The sequence below is a fragment of the Aristolochia californica genome, unplaced genomic scaffold (assembly GCF_029961685.1).
Source record: "Aristolochia californica isolate CCGP_79_NKW_82.1479 unplaced genomic scaffold, dmAriCali1.0.hap1 SCAF_12, whole genome shotgun sequence".
Lineage (NCBI taxonomy): Eukaryota > Viridiplantae > Streptophyta > Magnoliopsida > Piperales > Aristolochiaceae > Aristolochia > Aristolochia californica.
The window spans coordinates 18,053,027-18,066,162 of NW_027181793.1; the positions used below are offsets into that span (position 1 = coordinate 18,053,027).

At 41.6% G+C, this 13,136-nt stretch overlaps 1 protein-coding gene across 1 annotated transcript in view; it reads right to left on the reverse strand.

Moving 5' to 3' along the window:
- The window catches only part of LOC137945749 (splicing factor SF3a60 homolog), a 70,303-nt gene that overhangs the window by 55,058 nt on the left and 2,109 nt on the right, over nt 1-13,136 (reverse strand). The window contains exon 3 of the mRNA XM_068791747.1: nt 2,043-2,147. Coding sequence (XP_068647848.1) covers nt 2,043-2,147 — 105 coding nt within the window. The remainder of the gene's footprint in view (nt 1-2,042; nt 2,148-13,136) is intronic.

Below are 13,136 nucleotides of genomic sequence, written 5' to 3' on the forward strand. Positions count from 1 at the left end.
AACCCTAGTGCCAGGAGCTTTGGTGGTATTTTCCAGGACTCCAATGGCTCTCCTCTTATCACTTACTCAAGACCCTTGGGAATTGCTAATTCTACATCGGCGGAAGTTTTTGCCCTTCTCCAAGGGCTTATCATCTTTAAGGATCACCTTAATAGCCCTTTGCTTATTGAGGGAGGTTGGTGCTTCCCCTCGACATCACCCCATGGAGACACTGGAATGAATTGTATTCAATTTTTTATATCACTTATGCAATCACTAGTTTTTAGTCCCATGTTCCTAGATCAGCAAACTTTTGCTGACAAACTTGCAAACTTAAGGGAGGACCCCTCTTAAGTTTGTTGTATGTTGTTTTTCGTTTCCTTTGAAATAAATCACACTATTTCAAAAAAAAAATGTGGATTTTTTTTGGGTTGAGTCTGCCCCTTCTATTCTAGGTGACAACCAATTTGCATAGCTCAAAGGTAGGCAAATCCATGATGTGGCCATTTAAGCCCATGAGCTCTTACACTCATTTAATAGAAGCAAGCAATCTGGTGTCATCTGAAAACTTGACATGGAGAAGCCATTCGATAGAACTAGTTGGTTCTTTTTATGATGGGTTTTGCTCGCAAGGCCTTAGACAAGGAAACTTGCTTTCCCCCCTCCCCTTCAAAATTGTGGGAGAAACCTCTCTATTTTATTCACCTTTGTTAGACAAAAGAGTAGGATTATCTTCCTGATCTCTGATGCATTAATGATTGGTGCCCTTTCAATCCAATTTGCAGATGACACGATTTGCTACTCCAATGGGAACTAGTACCAGATCTCTTTTGCCAATATATCAACTTATCTCTAACTCATAGTTGACTAGGTCAAAATCTACCTAGATAATAAATCAACATTTTCCATGGAGGTGACAGCTCAAAATCCACCCTCTTCGGCAGTAACCTAGATAATAATGCAGTATCTTCCATAGCAAGCTTTCTTGGTATCGGTTGGGCTTACTCCCCAATGTTCCTTTGGAGGGGTGACACCTAGTCAACTAGGATGAGGTTGCAAACCGTAGCCACAAGGCGGCCATGGTATTAGGACAATCAAAACAATGGGCTTCATCCACCTCCCATCAATGGTTATGGCAGTTTGGAAATGACAGAGATAATACATGGAAAAGCATAATTTGCCTTTGGAAAAGCATTTACAAATTAAGACCGTCGTATGAGAATGGGGGCATCGACGTTAGAAGCGGTGACCACACTTGCTTTTGGTATGTATCTCCCTTGAGGAGGCTTGCCTTGCTAGTGCTTTCCCAAATGTCTCTAGTGTGGCAACAAACTCGCTTGTGACCATCAAAGACTTAAGACTTGAAACTTCTTGATGGCTTCTCTTGGAATCTTAACCTTAGGAAAGCACTTTCTGATGAAGAATCCTAAGAGGCAAATTGTCTTCTCCATCCTGGAAGGCAAAAATATTAGGGCTGGGTCATTTGTCCTAGTGGTTATAGATTTTGTACCCCTCCTCTTGTATTTTTGCTCTTTCTTGGGCCTTCTTAATGAATTCTCCCTTCTCAGTGCTTTCAGAAAAAAATAGCAACAAAGAAATAATTTTAACAACTTGCAAAGTGTGATTATATTGCTGACATTGTGTCCACAATTCATTGTACTTGGAATCATATTCCTAGATCAGCCAATTCTTTTGTTGATAAATTGGCTAAATTTGGAACCTCCCAGCAATCTCTCATTGTTTGGGAAGGCAACCCCCCCCGTAATCTTGCTCTTTGGAGCCTTTTGTTTTAATAAAATTCAGTATCATTTAAAAAAAAAAAAAAAAAACAACTTGCGAAGTGTGGTTCATCTATCCATCACATTGAAGTGTATGAAAAAAAAAAGTAAAATGTTTGTCTTTTTTCTTCTCCTTTTGAATGGTAAAAAATGCCTCACTTCAACAGCAAGAGATGCATGTACAAATCTTATACAAGAGATACCCAAAATTAATAACTAAATCAATTAAATAAGCAGTAGAGGAGGAAATGCAAGAAGATATCTGGACAAAATTAAGAGGCCGACCTCGCCACTGAATTCAACTCGTGGCTCTTCTTTGAGTAGTTCTTCATATTCCTCAGCAAGATCAACAACCCGTGCAACAGGATGGCGTCTATGATACTCACGGATCTGCAAAAACATAGCTTTGATTAAGTAATCTGTCAAAGATCAAATGAATAGGTAAATCCAAAATTAGTTCACTTTGTTTTTTATTTATAATAAAGTGCCCCTCCCACTTCTACTGCTTTTTGTTATGAAGTAGGTGAGATGGCCATGATCATGAGAGCACAAGAGCTTCATCCATACAGGAGGATACATACACTTATCATCTTGAAGTGCTACTAAAGAACTTATCTTTGTGACTGCTAGATATAAAGAAGAATTAAAGTGGTCAAGAATTTTATTTATAACAAAGTTTCCCTCCCACTTCTACTGCTTTTTATTATGAAGTAGGTGAGATGGCCATGTTCATGAGAGCACCAGAGCTTCATCCATACAGGAGGATACATACACTTATCAACTTGAAGTGCTACTAAAGAACTTATCTTTGTGACTGCAAGATATAAAGAAGAATTAAAGTGGTCAAGAATTTTACTTCAACTAGATGTCTTATGTTTCTACCAATTCAAGAAGTTAGATCCAATTGTTTTTTTTTTAATTTCTTTTTCATTTTTATGAAAACATTGATAAGATGCTTTTACTAAACAAAAAAATGCACAATAAAGGGACAATACAAGCAACAGAAATGTTAAAACATAAAATGGAAGAAGATAAGTAGAATCAGAGTAGAGGTGTCACCGAGCCAAGAAAGCTTGTGACCAACTCAGGCCTCGCTCAATTTTGGCTTGGCTTGGCTTAGTCTGAGCTCGGGCCAAGCTCGAAACGTGAGTTTGGCTTGTTAGCCGAATCAAAACAGACCTTACTTTTACATAGCTCCGCAATGGCTCATGAACCGGCTCAAATTGACCTTTCCATCAACCCTCAACTGTTTATCAAATGAACATACTAATATATTTTTAATTATTCTTGTCTTTTCCATTGAGATTTCCAAAATCGGGTAAATATCTAGATCCAAAATCTTTTATACCCCAAATAGAAAAGGAATCTCTGCATGATCATTTTCTACGTGTGGCTGAATGGGCACCATGTACTATCTCTAAGACAGCCCCAATATGGGTAATTATAACAAAACCTTTGCATCTTTTAAAAGAGGGATATTTTGAAGCATTAAACAATCTCATAACACCTTTGGAGTTTGATGATGACAATATGTTGTTCAATTTGGAAGAGGAGCAATGCACTGAAATCAACAATAAACACATGCAAACAATATTTCTTCTCCTCCAATGACACGGAAGTTTTTCCAATGACATGATGCTTCTCTAGAGGAAAATCCCGAATCATTGGGCATTGGACAATCTGATGTCAAGAATCATGAAAAGGAGATTGCACCCCCCTGCAAAAACTTTTCCTTCAGAATAAGAGATGAAATCCCTCACCCAATCTATTAGTCAATCTTTTCAAAAAAAAAAAAAGATGAAATCCCTCGCCCATTCTATTATTACAAGAAAAGTGGCCAGCTTACGAAGAAAATGCCATTGATAAGTTTTTTGCCTTTCAGAATGCTTTCATGCGAATTTGCCTATGGTTCCTGAAGTTTCTTCTAATCCATTATCTCCCACATGTATTCTGACACTATAAAGCCCACAACACTGCAAGAGAAAATTCATCTATTCGCATGGAACTTTGAGATATCTCAATCACCTTACTGTTCACGTAATCTACAAGACAATCAAAGGTGTGTATTCAAGCCTGCACGCTAGAGCTTCCTTCTATTTCACGAAATATTGCAGAGACTGATCTAAGTTATAAAGAAAAAGTGAGTTGGTCTCGTATCTACTTGGCTTCATACTAGGAGGGAGTTTGACAGCCTCATGCATGTCCCTCTCCGCACCAATTGGTATGCAATTGCACAGATGTTTGGTCTCAAGCAAACTCTGTTGCTGGCTCTTGTGCTAAATTAAGAGCCTCCCTGCAATCTCTTATTGCAAGGAAGGGTTTCCTTAGTGTTTGCTCTGTTCTCTCTTTGCTTGCAATAAAATCATAACTTTTTCAAAAAAAAAAGTTATAAAGGGAAGGTTGAGGCTTCTATTCATCAAAGACTAGAGCATTAGGATATGGGTGTTCCCACAAGTAGAATAAGATGAAGTTACAAGTCCTTTTCCAGTTAAGTTTGCCCATGCTAAGCCAACATGTAACATAATGAAGTGAATTTGCTTTCCTAGAATGTCAGAGGGCTTGGTTCTCTTAATAGATGAGTAAACGTGCGTGATTTCCTTAAACAACATAAGATGGATATGGTGGTGAACAGCATAATTTGCGATATTTGGTACACAACAAATCCACAATGGATACTACAGGAATATCTGGAGTTCTTTTGATATGGGATTCTAATTTCTTTGATGTCATGTCTAGTGCAGTGGGAATTCATTCAGTTGTTGCAACCTTAAAGTTAAACGTTCATGGATTTGTTTGGCTTGCTGTTTCTGTTTATGAACCATTAGGTGATCACAATAGACACATTTTCTGGAAAGAATCCAACCTTATCTTACTCAATGGCCTTTACACACACTTGATAGGGGGTGATTTTAATGTTGTAAGATTTCCATCTGAAAGACTCAGTACCTCAAACAGGTACAGTTCAGCAATGCATGCCTTTTCTGATTTCATCGCTGATAATGCATTGGTAGATGTATCAATCTCAGGAGGATTATATACTTGGTTAGAGGGTAGAAGAGTTCCAATATGGTCCCAATTAGATCATTTTCTAACTTCTCAAGAATGCTAAGTCAGTTTCCTTTGGGGCAGGCACGCATACTCGCACGGCCTGCATCAAATCATTCCCCATTCTGTTTGAATCAAGAATTCAATCTTGAGGTCCCTCTTATTCAGATTCGAGGTTTCTTGCACACAAGAGAATTCCTTTGTTAAATTACTGGAACAATAGCGGAGTTGTACTGTTTCTGGGTCAGGTTCTATAAGATTCACCAAAAAACTAAAGTTCATCGAAGGTAAAATAAAGGAGTGGGCCAAGTCTAACAGTTTTTTTTGTGGAGAGGAGAAGTGGGGGGTGGGGGAGTGGTTTTGTTCTGGAGGGCGATGGTGGGGAGTGAGGGGACAGACTTTTCCTGGTGAGGGGTGGTGAGGTTTTCTGCGGCGGGTTTCTGGAAAGTTGATCAATCAAGAGCCAAAATTTCTTCCATCCCAGTCCAGAGCTGGGGTTTTGGGGTAAGAATACCATACCCATGATTGTATTTCTATGTCTCTGTGTAATGGAGCATTCAAGGTTTCCTCCATGGTACTGAGTGTGGAGCTGGAATTCCAGTTCTCTGGCGAAGAGAGACCTGCCGTAACTTCTACCCGTCTTGCCACCCCATACCTTTTCCAGTATAATACCGAAGGCTTCCACAACTTGGATAGGGATGGAGATGAAGGACTTCTTTGCTCCTGATCAGGAAATGATTCGGATATAAGATCCATTTCTGTCTTTTGCTCTCCGAAAGGAGATGGAAGCAATTCCGTTTTGGAAGTGGAGCACTGTCGGATCCTCAACTCTGATTCTCCTTCTTGATGTGCGACTGACGACCGTTTGCCAACCTGGGTCATCAACTGGGGTCTTCAAACGGGATGTCTCTGTTGTTGGTTCGGTTCCTTGTTGTTGTTGTTGCTTCTACGATGGTTCGATTTGCATCAGTCTATCTGAGCGATCTCCTACTCGAAGAGGTGGGGCAGGGATGAGAGTCATGGAGTGGGGAGAGTGTTGGGGGAGTCCCAAGAGGGGGGTTGGGGTTTTTCCGCTCCGCTCCATTTGCTCTCAAAAATTCCTTCCTACACCGCCCTCGAACCCCTCCCCAAAATCCCCCTACCCTCCAAACACTTATCAAACATCAACCCAACCTCGTGCCCCAACCATAACTCCTTCCCTGTCGATATCAAACGCTGCCATCCCCGACTCGACAAATCACCTGCCTTCCGTGCTGATCCCAAAAAATATTTCCCTCTGAATCATTAATCCTCCCCCAAGCTCCAAAAAGACCCTTCTCCACTTCCCAACGATGCTTCAAAAAATCAATCCAATCCACCTGAGCCAATAGTCTCTTGCCCCGTTGTTGGATGGGAGATCTGTCCTTTCATCCAAAACTTTGTTGCTATCTCAGCCGCCTCGAGCCCTCAAGCCCTCAATCCCCCGACTCCCAAAGAGCCCTGTTAGCACCATCACCTGGAAATCCCCCATCCCATTATCTCTCACCGAACAAATTAATTCCCCCGCTGACAACACATCAAACTCGGGATCCTTCTGTGAGGAAGATGATCAATGGGACACAAATCCCAAGGACCCTCTCATTGAATGGCACAAAAGTTCTATGCCCAACCCCCTGAAGACCTTTAACCCAAACTGCACAATGGAAGCCTCAAGCTCAACCACCAAATCTCCCAGCACCCCTCCTCTCCCCCACTCCCTCCACAGCCACTACGGAGAAAAGGCCTCCCATATCCCCTTCACCTACTCCAGGAAAAAGCAGAAGGGCAAAGCCAAAATAACCAATCCCCCGAAAACCAAGCCCCCCACCATATCTCCCCCCTCCAAAACCCGATTATCTGACAAACTTCGCCCAGATAAATCAGACTAAGGCCCAAGCTGACCTCATCCAATTCCTACAAGAACAAGAGCAAGACTTCCCACCCGAAGAATTCATGGAAATGACACACCTTGCGTGGATTTTCTACAACTATTACCATGAAGCTTCTCTCTACCCAGAAAAGGATATCACCCCACCCCACCCCACCCCACCCCCCCCCCCCCCCCCCCCCCCCTTTTCCTAAATGATAATCCTTCGGCTCACGGTCCAAGCGCACCATCATCAAAGCAGCCCTTGTTGAATGTAAGCCAAATATTGTAGTATTAGTAGAAACTAAGCTACAATCTTTCGACATGATCTTTGGTATGATTCGGACCCTTAATGGGCAAAGATCGACGCGATTGGGCACTCTGGTGGCATCCTTGTCATTTGGAACCCAAACTCAGTAGATGCCACTCTCTCTCAGTCGAGCCAATTCTCCATTGGCATTCGTTTTCATGACCAGTCTCTGGAGACATCTTGGGCGTTAGCTGGAGTCTATGGCCCAACTCGTCAGAATGACCGAGCCTCCTTTTGGGAAGAAATCTTTCTCCTTATTCAACTTTGGGATTTACCCCAGCTCCTAGCCGGGGATTTCAACGCCATCCTTTTCTACTCCAAAAAAAGCCCTCCCACCATCATAACCACTTTTACTAAGAGAGCCTTCTCCGATCTCATTGGAAGCCTTGAACTCTCAAAAATTCCTCTCTCTGGAAAAAAAATCACCTGGTCAAATGGCCAAACCTCTCCTATTCTTTCCAAGCTTGATAGATTCCTTGCTAACAATGAGTGGCTCCAATTATTCCCCAACACATCTGGCCAAGTCCTAAACAAAGTTGGCTCCGATCACTGGCTGATTCAACACAATACTCACCCCCCTGCATGGGGGCGTTCTCCGTTTCGTTTTGAAAATTCTTGGATCCTCAATGAGTCCTTCAACTCTGATCTTGTTGTCTGGTGGCAAGAACTTGCTCTTAACTCTAATCCGGGTTGGGCGCTCCCTCTCAAACTCAAAGCTCTGAAGGCGAAGATCCACACTTGGTCTATAAATCATCATGCTACTGCTGCTTCCCAAAAAAGGCGGAGGGCTAACCGTATCACTTCTCTCTGTCATGGAGATCAAGTGATCACGGATAGTCCCTCTATATCTAATCTTCTTGCCAAGTTCTTTTCAGATATCTATTCATAGGAGCATTTCAATCGGCCCACTCTATTCCAACTCCACTATAAGCGCATCTCACCTTCTGATGCGAAAGAATTCGAACGGCCCTTCAACCCTAAAGAAATTGATTTTGCTTCCCTTGGCCTTCCAAAGGACAAAGCCCCTGGCCCTGATGGTCTCAATGGTGAGTTTTACTACAAATTCTGGGACACAATCAAATCGGATGTGTATGCTTTTGTCCAAAATTTTCACCAAGTCAGTATCACCCATAAAGCAGTGGGTGCCTCTTTCATTGCCTTAATTCCAAAAAAATCTAATTCTGCCCTTCCTCAAGATTTCAGACCTATAAGCTTTACCAACAACTACTACAAAATCATTGGTCGACTTCTTGCAAACCGTCTTAGATCCCTCCTTCCCAAAATCATTAACCCTTGTCAAAGTGCTTTTATCCGTGGTAGAAATATCGTGGACTCCACAATGGCCGTTCACGAACTCCTAGACTCTTTCAAAAAATCCAATCTACCAAGATTTGTCTTGAAACTTGACTTTGAAAAAGCCTTCGGCCGTGTAAACTGGAAATTAATTGATTACCACTTTGACAAAATGGGTTTTGGGACCCAGTGGAAATTTTGAATGAGAAGTTGCATATCTACTATATCATACTTTGTCCATGTTAATGGAAAACCGTGTGGTTTTTTCAACGCATCAAGAGGAATAAGGCAAGGAGACCCTCTTTCTCCCTTTCTCTTTAATCTCAATGCTGAACACCTAGCATCGATGGTCCGTTTTGCTAAAAGTTCGGGCTGGCTAAGCCCCGTCTCAGATTATCCCAATCAAGATATTGCACTTATTCAGTATGTTGATGACACCATACTCTTTGGCGAACGTATTATGAACCAAATCTCTCATATTAAAGCTCAGGTCAACTTATTTGAACTCTCTTCTGAGCAAAAGGTAAGTTGGACAAAATCATCCATAACTGAGTTCAATATTGATCCTTCTATTCTAAATTCTATGGCTAGTTATCTGGGATGCAAAATTGCAACTCCTTGTACATATCTGGGACTTCCACTGTCATCTGTACTACCTTCCAAAAATGTTTGGCACCCTGTCATTGAACATTTGGAAGGCTGTCTGGCTTCCTGGAGAGGAAGATTTTTGTCCAAAGCGGGTAAGTTTGTCCTTAGTAAATCCAGCTTCCACGGTATTCCTTATTTTCTCTCCTTGTACTGTTGTCCTGCCTCCGTTTGAAAAAGAATCAAATTCCTAAAAAGGAGATTTATATGGAGTGGGACAAACGGTGAAAGGAAGTACAGCCTCGTGAAATGGGCTGAGGTATGTAAACCAATAGCCATGGGAGGCCTTGGGATCCAGGATACAGCAACTACTAACTCAGCCTTGTTACTTAAGTGGATCTGGAAATTTAACATGCATCCTAATTTGATCTGGCGAACTATTGTTGCTGCTAAAGCAAACAAAATTACTGGTTGGTGGACCGAAAATGGAAGATATAATAAGTTATCCCCTATGTGGAAAAGAGATTGTAAAAATGTTACCTGAATTCAAAAAAAAAAGTCAAATGCTACACCGGAATGGGATGTCTGACAAAATTTTGGTTAGATTGGTGGGTGGGGCCGAGCTGCATCAATATCAGCCACGGTCAAACCTTTTCCTTGGCAAGAAATAAGGATGTGACCATATCTGACCAAAGGACAAATTCCGGTGAATGGAACTTAAATCTCCGAAGAGCGTTGTCGAATGATGAAGCACTAGAAGCTTCCAACCTCATCACCTGTCTATCCTCGGCACGGCTCAGAAATGTACCCGATTCACTCATCTGGACTTCATGCAGACAAGGTACCTTTTTCTACTGCCTCAGCTTACAACTTTTTACTTTCCTCCCACCCCCCTCACACCTACCAACCCGCAGCCATTGTGTGGTCCTTACTTGCACCTCCTTGAGCAAAGTTCTTTATCTGGAGCGCACGTCGAAACAAAATCCTCACATATGATTCCTTAATCCGTCAAGGAACCCCTGTTCAGGACCCCCTATGCCCCTTCTGCCAAACCAGTCCCGAAACTGCCACCCACATCTTGTTACACTGCAACTATGCCCATACTGTCTGGACCAGCCTACTCAACAAAATCGGTCTACAATATTGCCCTTCTCAAAATCTTTCATCCACAATCCTCACTATTACTAATGCTCAGCTCCCAAAATTCAGAAAATTACTTACCTCTTGCTGTGTTGGTCATATCATTTGGGCCTTATGGAAGGAAAGAAATAACCGAAAATTCAAAATAAAATCTCTTCCTGGTAACATTATGATTGAAAAAACTGTGGGTCAAGTTTTCATGTGGATACTCATTGTAAAGAATTTCGAAATTTAAAAGGCTCCAACTGACGAGGAAACTGGTGGCTAATAGCTAACATGTCATACCCATCCCGCCCCCCGGCTATGGAAACTTGGTCCCCTCCTCCGATGGGACACTTCAAATTAAATTTTGAAGGAAGACATTTGGATTCCCAGACCCTACTTGGTATGGGGGAGTTATCCATGACGAAAATGGAAATCTTCTTTTCTCCTTCGCTGGGCCAATTGGACTATCTGACTCAACCACTGTTGAGCTTTCTGGGTCTCCTTCCACAACAAGGTGTTGGAGAGAGACACCTAGTTTAGCCTGGGCATCCGCTAAATGATTAGCAGATCTAGGAATATAATTCCATTTACAATTTAAAGTAGAAACTAAATTACATATATCGTAAAACATATCCCAATGCCTCCACGGAGGACGTTCATTATTTGCACACCAATTGATAACAACTTTTGAGTCACCTTCAATACAGAGGGAAGCTTTTTGGACTGTTTAATGGACTAAAACTTTTCAAGCAATGTCTGGTGGGCCCTCTCTACATCGAAGGCGACTCAAAAATCGTTATCAACTGGTGTAAGAAGTCCTCTAAACCTCCATGGCGACACTGGGATCTTTTTTATTATATTTTTAATTTAATTTCTCAATTGCAATGTAATTGGAAATACATTCCTAGATCAGCTAACCATCTAGCGGATACTCAAGCTAAATTAGGCATTTCACTCCAACACCTTGTTGTGGAGGAAGGACCATTTTAGCCAGGTATTGTACTCTTCACTCTTTAAATAGCATTCACACCTTTTACTCAAAAAAAAAAAAAAAAAAAATGTCCTCCATTGCCAATTCGCTCAAACCATTTGGGCCAATCTCCTGAATAGAATCGGAATACAATTATGCGTCTCCCACAACTTGCCATCCATGATCCTTTCCATCACCAGCTCCCGGCTCCCGAAGCTTGGAAAGATGCTCATATCAAGTTCTATGGGCCACATCCCTAGCGCCCTTTGGACAAAATGGAATAACCAGAAATTCCAATTCAAAACTTCTCCTATTGAGGTGTTTATGGAAAACATTGTTGGTCAAGTCTCTACCTGGCTTCTTGACAAAGGACTTTACCCATCTTAGTAGAACTGATTTCATAGGGAACTAGCATCTAATCACCACAATGGTGAGGCCACAATGGTGAGGCCCTCCCATCCCCCAATCATGACTATGTGGTCCCCTCTCCCCTCTGGTCACTTCAAGATGAACTGCGCATGATAGTGCTTTTGGTTTTTGGTTGCCCTGGTCCCGCTGGGTTTGGTGGGGTAATTCATGATGATAACAGCAGCCTCCTCTACTCGTTTGCAGGCCCTCAGGGTATTTCTGACTCTACTACCACAGAGCTCAATGGGCTGCTACAGGGCCTCTTGATCTTACGGGACCGTCTCATTGGGCACCTCATTATCGAAGGTGACCCAAAGGTCGTCATTGATTGGTGCACAAAGAAAATCCGCCCACCCTAGAGGCACTAGGATACTTTATTTTGAAATATGTAATATAACTTCCTATCTAAATTGTATATGGACCTGCACCCCAAGATCTACCAATCATTTGGCAGACTATCATGCAAAAAGAGGTTCTTCCCTCCAACACTTTTGTGGAGGATGACCCATCTCTTTAGGTTGTATCTCTTCTCTCTTTGAATAAAATTTCACACACTTCCCTCAAAAAAAAAAAAAAAAAATTCCCTAAATGTGGAGCCAATGTCCAAAAGAATTCCTGGAGAGAAGGTTCCAAATATCAGATACTGGATAGAAAGGAATCATGGTTGGGCAATAATTTGGTGGCTGCAAATTTGTTGCTTATTGAACGAAACTCGATTAGCAATTCATAAGGCAGTAAGAGCAGAGTGGTTGATAATTCAAACTGAGCTGATTGGAGAACCAAAGAAAGATCTCTTTCTCATCGCAACAAGAGTTCTTATTAAATCTGTCCTCTGGGGTATTCCGAATTATTTCCTGTCACTCATACCTAGCCTTCCACTGTTGTTTCTCATATGGAGAAAATTCAGAGGAAGTTTATATGGTGAGGTGCAGAAGACAAATTCAGATAGTCTCTATATGTTTGAACATTGTATGCCTAAGTAAAGCAGCAGTAGGTCTGGGCATAAGGAAGATCAAGTTGGCTCGTCAATCTATTCTGTCCAAATGGCTTTCCTATATTAAGACCGAAAGGACTTCTTTGTGGAGAAGGGTTATCTGTTGTAAATACTATTACAAGGATTCCTTATGGTTCCCTTCTGATTCAGGCACTTATTGTTATTCCTTTCTTTGGAAAGAAAACTGCAGGCATAAGCAGGTTTTCCAGTAGCATTTTCGCTTTCATGTTCACAGTAAAGCCATGGTAAAATTTTGGACAGACACTTGGCAGGGCATGTCTTCTTTTAGTTCAGATTTCCCTTGGCTGTGCAATCTCATTCAAGATAAGGAAATCTCAGTATAAAGATCAGTGGTGGAGAGATCAAACCCCATCAGTTGGATTTTCTGGTTGCAGCCCTTTAGATTCTGAAATTTTCAAGTTATCTCAGCCTTTACAAAGTCTTGAAGCTCGTTTTATTACTGGTGTTAGATCTGATATGCAAAGATGGAGTCTGGAGTCCTCAGGCATCATCTCTACATCTTGTTTATATTACTTCCTAGCCCAAGGCAGTACTGACATCAGGTACTTGAAAGTTCATACGTATGGAAGATTAAGAGTCCACCAAAAGTCAATTACTTTATTTTGTCTGCAGCCCATGGAAATTTTTTGACCTGTGATGAACTGAAAAAATGAAGACATGTGTTAATAAACAATTTACAAATTTTGTGGGGTAGTAGAGGAATCGGCCAATCATGTCTTTGTGCATTGCCCTTTTAGAAGGCA